The sequence below is a fragment of the Saccostrea cucullata genome, unplaced genomic scaffold (genome assembly GCF_032062105.1).
Source record: "Saccostrea cucullata isolate Sc308-1 unplaced genomic scaffold, CSIRO_AGI_Scuc_v1 ctg11495, whole genome shotgun sequence".
Lineage (NCBI taxonomy): Eukaryota > Metazoa > Mollusca > Bivalvia > Ostreida > Ostreidae > Saccostrea > Saccostrea cuccullata.
In genome coordinates, this window is record NW_026922780.1 from 1 (window position 1) to 7,351 (window position 7,351).

The 7,351-nt window shown below is 30.4% G+C and overlaps 2 protein-coding genes across 2 annotated transcripts; both read left to right on the forward strand.

The window, feature by feature from the left end:
* The first annotated feature begins 3,277 nt into the window (after positions 1 to 3,277).
* Positions 3,278 to 5,220, forward strand: LOC134262440 (uncharacterized). Its single transcript, XM_062744833.1, has 4 exons — positions 3,278 to 3,338; positions 4,535 to 4,583; positions 4,783 to 5,039; positions 5,126 to 5,220. The coding sequence occupies exons 1-4, from the start codon at positions 3,290 to 3,292 to the stop codon at positions 5,218 to 5,220; spliced, it is 450 nt and encodes a 149-aa protein (XP_062600817.1). The 5' UTR covers positions 3,278 to 3,289.
* Positions 5,221 to 5,283: 63 nt separating this feature from the next.
* On the forward strand, positions 5,284 to 7,149 carry LOC134262441 (uncharacterized). Its single transcript, XM_062744834.1, has 2 exons — positions 5,284 to 5,635; positions 5,804 to 7,149. Exons 1-2 carry the CDS (start codon positions 5,328 to 5,330, stop codon positions 6,672 to 6,674), a joined length of 1,179 nt encoding a protein of 392 aa, XP_062600818.1. The 5' UTR covers positions 5,284 to 5,327; the 3' UTR covers positions 6,675 to 7,149.
* Positions 7,150 to 7,351: the final 202 nt, after the last annotated feature.

Sequence of the window (7,351 nt, forward strand, 5' to 3'; positions counted from 1 at the left end):
TTAAGTAAATGTAATGAACTTCAGTAGAAATTTTATGAAGGTAAGAATAGTTTTATTATTTTTTCGCCAATGATTTCAATATTTGCCCCGATAAAAATAAACTAGAAAAAAGGGGAAATTAAAGATGAGTTAATTCCCTATTTTTGTTTACAAAGAAAACATTGAGTTATTTTGCTTAATGTAAACTTTTTTATTGTTAATAATAAATTGTAAATTTTTTTTTTATAATATTGATAAGAAATCTACATAAATGACAGATTTTTGCAAACAAACATTGTTAATATTTAACTTAAATACGAGTCTTTCGAAATTGAAACGAAATATTTATGTCCATGACACAATTCCTTTGAAGAACATTTAAATTGTTATGGCAAAAATTGGCTCAATATCCTAAATGGAAAACTTTATTACGACACACACAAAATGTATATTTATTACCTTCAATGAAAATAACGTTTTGGCAACAATTGCTTTTCACAATAAATCAATAGGAGTACATGTATATCGATATATTTTTTTTTTCAAAAGTTAAAAAAAAATTACAGGAAAATGCGTCCTTAAAGAAATAAGGACCTTAAGTTGATTAAAGAAATACTTATAGTTCACTTTTTCATATTTTGTATAATTTTCCATTTAGTATGTGCCACATATCTCAAAGCAGTTATATCTTAGGTTTCTTACCTTTTTTTGATGCACAAAAATATGCCTTACAGTGTCTAAATTGAGTTTTGATTTTACATGTTTCCGGTGCAATTACTTTTTTTTATATCGGCATAGACAGAAATATATCAGTAGACATGTATCTTTAAAATATTCAGGGAAATAATAGGGTTTAGAATTCTAAAAACAAGCCTCTTTCATCAAAGTGCAAATTGATTTGGAAAATTACGTAATTTTTAAGACAACTTTAACAACAAAAACTTAGTACATGTCATTTTCAAAAATTCTATCATTTAATATGTGTAAAATTATGTTGTTATTCAAATTCATTGTTTTTTTCTTATTAACTTTAAAAGTATCAGATTTGAAACTCAGCTCAATATCGACTAATTAAACAAGGACATAAGGATAACGAAACCATGTCTTGTTTACATTTCTTGATTGCAGGAAAAACCAACTATGACGTCACACATATGCTTAAAAAGCATACAAGGTGGACCTAAATAAGATTACAGTTCAGTCATGTACATATATATATTTTGTCCATACTCTCAAAAGACCACATGATATTGTGATTGTGACCTTCATAATTCTTATGAGACTGTCAGTGTATTCAATCAGTTTGCTATTGCTGTACTAACAGATCATGTATGAGGTAACCATGGTCTCGCAATGCAGGAAACAGAGGATAAGAACAACATATTTCTTAATTTGTACATGTTTTCAAAATGTTTAATTTTTCTATTATATTTATATAAGATCATGGTAATTAAAGTATACAATAAATAGTAAAATATAACATACAGGAATGGTTTACATGATTTACACTTATATAAACGTATACTTTGATATGGTTAAACAGAGTTATGTTACTATGTGTTTTCACCCCCTTTATGGTAAACCTTTTTACATTTGTGCAATTTAAATGTAAAGATAATATTAAAAAACTTTAAAACATCAACTTCGAATTTAAACGACAAAGAATATTTTAGAAAATGAACAATCATCCTTAAAATATTTAACTAAACGAAAATTAGAAATCATATAAATATGATAAAAGTATGATGACAGCACCTAAAAATATTAAAGATTCCACTCAATTTATCTGAAATGAGCTGGTTCCAATTTAGATAAAAGCTATTGACGTTTTACAAGGATAGGTGAATATCATTAAAATGTTCATCATATTGATTTATTGCTTGTATCTAACGAGCGAAAAACGGTCCTACGAAGATAGCATTATAGAATCTTTGCAATCAATCTTTAACAGTGTCCAATAACAGGACATCACAAAGTTTTCGATAAAGAGAGTCTTCTTTTATAATTCATATATTGAATGTTAAGGGAAAAAATCGATCCTTTACATTGTCTTTTAATGTTTTGAAAGATGAATATTTTATTTTTTAATGGGTTTCTGACATTTAATGCATTTCATTATACTTCTTTGCATATAGATTTCCATTTTTTTTTTCCCAAAAGCATATTGTAGCGCTGATGTCACGTTATTTCGAGAAAGGTAGTTAAAATATCGATATATTTATAATTTCTACTCAAGTTTCCTTTTCAAATGAAAACATAAACGTCTATAAATTTGCATTTGCTGTGTCCTAACAGCTCAATAGCAAATTATTGTCTCTTTAATTTAGTTGGTATTTTTTCCTAATCTTTTTAAAACGTTGTCGTACAATTAAGGCGCCACATCAATAATGGTAGGGCTTTTTTTCACGTGTAATGCACCGTTTGTCCGATGACAAAAGGTAAATATTGTCGGAATCATGGTGAAATCTAATTATAACCATTTTTAATGTTTTTTTAATAGACATTATAAAATTATGTGATTATTCTATGTTTGCATCATATAATAGAAATAAAGCTTCAATTCAATAATACTTGTTTGTCACTTATATCATATCTCTACAACTTGTTTAAATACAATTTTTATGCATGGTTTTCTCGGCATAAAGAACTTTATTCGGTAATAACCAATATTTGCCCCCCAAATCAAACTTTGATGGGGGTATATTCAATTAAGTTCTTAAACAGTGGAGTATTTGCTGACTTCAAAGCACTGAATGTTTTCATACGTAATGACGTCATATGTATGTAATGACGTCACAAACATGACGTAAATTTCAGTTTTTATGAATTCTACAGAAAAATGTACATATTTCGTCGATATTTTGAGTAAAAGTCACCGAGCGCATGTGTGTTCAGGATCAATATTTTGATATAATGTGTAGAATGATAATATCAATGAAATATGTAAATGTTGTTCCTGAACAAACATGCGCTCTATAAATTTTAAAGCTAAAATTGTTGAGACTTTGTCCATTCTTTCTGAAAAGGATATAAAATCGGACAATTTTGTGACGTTATAAAAACAAAAATTGTGAATAAACTGCTTTGAAACTATAATATGTTCTTTTAATTTATATTTCCCTTACAATTTATTGAATTCAGCACATTTCAGGAAGTTTTCAAAATTTGACTTTTCTGGGGGAAAGTATATGCAATATACCGCATATAGTTCTTTCGTCAATTTTTTGAGTCATTTTATGCATTATATTTAAATGTTAAAATAAAAAGTCCGCCCAAGCAAATTTTCATATTTTTTTATAGGCTATGAATAATGGCAGGATCTAGATCAGGCGTTGTGACACGCTGGCGAGCTGAAGAAGGTAAAAAAAATTGAGTAAAACAAGCTAAAAGAAAGATGTTATTAAATAGTCTTTGCCTTAATTTTCCAATTTTATAATGTGTAAGACCTTTTGGAAATGATGAGCAGCACCCGCTTTTTAAAGTGGAAATTCAGAAGCAGAAAAAAGGTGTGAAACCAAAAGCAATGTGTAGAGAAATGAGCGGAAAATGTATATAATAAATCGCATGGAAACTGGTGAAACATCTATTACAATTTTGGTATAGATTCGTCAATTATTGTACACAATATACATGTATTGTATATTTAACAAAGATACACATAATTGTACAACAGATTAGATAAACAAATGCTACCTAAAATTTAATTACTTAATGGCACTTCTTTGATTAAGATTTATGAGTAATAAAGCGGAGGGTATCTGTACAGGAAAAAATATGTTCTCGCTCCTAAGTTAGTAATACTATATGGATGCGGTATAGAAATAACCCATAACCACTATTTCAAAACAAAGAGCAGGAATGGGATAGCTTTACGTTACTTGCAGTCCTTTCATCCTGAGATTTTCAACTGAATAATAACCAGTTTTTAGGTTTTAGTTTCTACGTATAAAATGAGTCAAAAGGAATCTCATGTCTTTGAAATATTCTGGACATTGTGAGCAATAATTCCAACATTTAATCAGTTTAATTTGATGTATTAATTCAAATAAATTGCATCGAAAAAAAATATCATTAAAGTAAGAAATTTTACATTTTGGAATTAATTAATTAAAGGTAGAAAGCAATATTTTTTTTCAAAGTTGGAAGGGGGAGGAACAGCTAGATAAAATAAAGAACAAAAAACGGGAAAAGGCCTAGCTTAGTTCTAAGATGCATAAAAAAGAAAATACCCAAATCAGATACATCTTTTTCGGAGGTGTGGATGAAAAATAAAAAAAAAAGTTTTTCGGCATTAAAACCAATAGATAAACCCTCCTTTACTGACTTATGATAAGAAAAGAAGGGTTGTACTAAGTTTGCAGTTTCTTGAATACATGCATGGTCAGATCATGCAATGTCTTAACTCTAGATGAAACCTCTAGATATCCCTTTACGTAGGACATATTTGATGGCCCCACTTTAAACTAAAATAAATCTTAGGATTTCTCATAGTCCTAGCTATAGGATAGCTTCAATGGCACAGATACTGGTTAATATTAAACTTAACATATTTTAGGTTTCTATTTGGCTGATCCAATACCACGGAAACGGGTCCGAGTATGCAGGTACATATAGATAAACTCAAATGTAAAATTTATGAGGATATTCCATTATAAATATGATTTAAATATGCTTTTGTAACTTGCTGCATTATTAACGACAGAAAACATCTTTAATTATAAAGTTGAAATTTTATGCAACCTTTAAAAATATGTTCTTAGATAATATTTTGTTTAAATCAAACAATAGAATATTATTTTGCAGTCCACCAAGGTGTAACGAAAGATCTCATATCCTCCGTCCTTTTTATGTCACTTTCAAATATGGTGCATCAGAATTAAACCTATATAAACGCATTTCCTCGGAGGTGCAGTATTTCTGGAGGAAAGAACGGGAAGCACTAAAGACAGTTCCTGAACCAAAAGATGGCATATATTTCATCACTGATGACAGAGAAAATGTCAAGAAATTGTGCCTGGAATTCTTCCAATTTTCAACAAAAACAACCCAGTATAAGCAATGTAGGATCTGTTTTTCTGTATTTTCCAAGGAATTCTATGTTTAATTAAATTATTTACTTATAACGGGAACATTTTTATTATTTTAGACGAAGACGAGTCTTTCGATAAAGAATCTGTTTTTGTGTGTTATCTGGGATATTCGTTTTGGGAAGATAAGGTGAAGACTATTTCTTTGAATTAGTGACTTTCATTAATTTGTGATTGATCCTTCAGTACTTTAAATTTTTGGATTATTTTCAGATCTCTTTTGATTCTTTAAACTCTTTGGTGAAGGGCATCGACAGATCAATGCTGTTTTTCATCGTCGATTCTCATTTTGATATTGAAAAGAAAATCAAGCTGGTCGTCAGGAAAGCCCAATGTCATGCATCACATGTCCTGAGAGTGAACGGTGACAAATCAATAATTTATGAAAAATGCTACTTGAAATTAGAGAAGACAATTGACAATATAACATCATCTTTGAAAGCAAAAACTGCAACAAGACAAATCAGCGGATTTGTCAAACAAATCGAAGAACTTGAAGAGAAACTTTTTGCCAGGAAATCTCGTGTACACTCAAAACTTACACAAGAGTGTGTGAAAAAGATTAAAGCGTAGGTATTATAACACCTTTTAAAATTCATTAATCGTTCAAGCAAGAAAATAATGAAACATATTTTGTTTTGTGAACAGCGTTTTAAAATTGTCGGATCTCTTCAACATTCAAATGTAATTATTTCAAATATTATAGATATTTAAACAAGTTTTTTTTCTTTATTCAGTGGAAGAAAATATGGAGTCGTTGGATACAGGCTTTGTGATGGAACGTTATACATTTTCTCTAGTAATCAGAATCCAAATCTTAAAAACAAACTCGTAAAAGCAATAGGAATGCACTTTCAGGGAAAGATAGAATTTCAGTTGATAAAAGAAGCATTAAATCCGCAGTGTCAGATCAAATGTGGGGGTGAAATTGTTAATGGAGAAAAAAAGATTCAAGGGAGTTTAGGAATGTTTGGAGAAATTTCAAGTCAACAAAATCATGATGACACATTTTCAAACGTTGTAGCCATAACATCCGGTCATCTTTTCAAAGAAGGCGACGTTGCTAAATTCCAACATCTCCAGGTATTGAAAACAATGGGCTGCTGTATTTGGCCGAATGAATGTTTATATGAAAGGGGAAGATCAGTTGACAATGTGCACGATATCTCTGTTATATCAATAAAGAGATCAGTACTTTCATTGCTACTAAAAACCATTGAAGACCTGAATGAAAGTATACATGTTTATGACCAACCTCTTGCAACACTGTCCGACAGATTTGTATTTAAATATGGTGCTGCTACTGCAAAAACGGAGGGATTCGTCGAAAAAGTTAGCGACTTTGAAGTTTTTGGCGGCGATGTTATGGTTATTTTGCCAGATCGTGCTTTTGAACAATTTTCCGACAGAGGAGACAGTGGATCAATTGTTTTGACCAGAGTTGAAGAAGATTTGTACGCAGTTGGAATTGTATATGGTGGTGAGTTAACCCTTCGGAACGCAGAATGCCTAAACGCAAAAAAGGAAACAATTGCAGCAAGTCTCCATATTGCTCTTGATCGTTTTACCACAAAAACGAGAAAATTTATCACATTTGACAAAATATGAAGTGGCAGTATAACCATAACTTCATTTAATCAGCTATATACTTCATGAACTATGCATTAAAAGAAAAAGTACTTATCCGTAGAAGTGTTATACGCAAACAAAACATAGAATTAGAAGAACAAAGGCATGCTTTATAAACTCTTCTAATAAAACGCAATGAATTATGCCTGAATTGAATGGAAGCTCCGAATAAACAAACCAAAATCTTATCTTTTGCAATTAACATTGAAATTACATTAACTGTACAGAAAAGTATTTCTTGTGCACATTTTGTCCGGTGAAGGAACAAAAGGTGTTTAATAATCATATAGTTGCATATATGACATTCAAATTTACTTGGCAAACTTGTTATATATTCTGATCACCAATTGTTCGTTGGTCATCCATCCGGCTGTCTGTCCGTCCGCCAGTAATCTATTAACGTTTTCGATTTATTCTCTTTAACAACTACGCCAATGTTTTAACCAAACTTAGTACAAAGGATTCGTAGATTAAGGGAAATTTAAAATGTTAAAATGAAGGATAAAGCCTCCTTACGAGGAGAGACAATCAGGAAAAAAGAAAAAAGGATAGGTTCCTTAAAAACTATCTTTATAATAACCACTGGGCCAGGGAAGCTGAGACTTATGTGACAGCATCTAGGGGTAGTGTAGATTCTAAATTGATCAAACCATGAC

Excerpts from the sequence above, each read along its gene's own strand:
- LOC134262440 (XM_062744833.1), top strand. The coding sequence starts at position 3,290 with ATGGCAGGATCTAGATCAGGCGTTGTGACACGCTGGCGAGCTGAAGAA. Across the intron at positions 4,584-4,782 it reads AAACGGGTCCGAGTATGCAG|TCCACCAAGGTGTAACGAAA; the intron begins GTACATATAGAT and ends ATTATTTTGCAG. Across the intron at positions 5,040-5,125 it reads AACAACCCAGTATAAGCAAT|ACGAAGACGAGTCTTTCGAT; the intron begins GTAGGATCTGTT and ends TTATTATTTTAG.
- LOC134262441 (XM_062744834.1), top strand. The coding sequence starts at position 5,328 with ATGCTGTTTTTCATCGTCGATTCTCATTTTGATATTGAAAAGAAAATC. Across the intron at positions 5,636-5,803 it reads TGTGTGAAAAAGATTAAAGC|TGGAAGAAAATATGGAGTCG; the intron begins GTAGGTATTATA and ends TTCTTTATTCAG.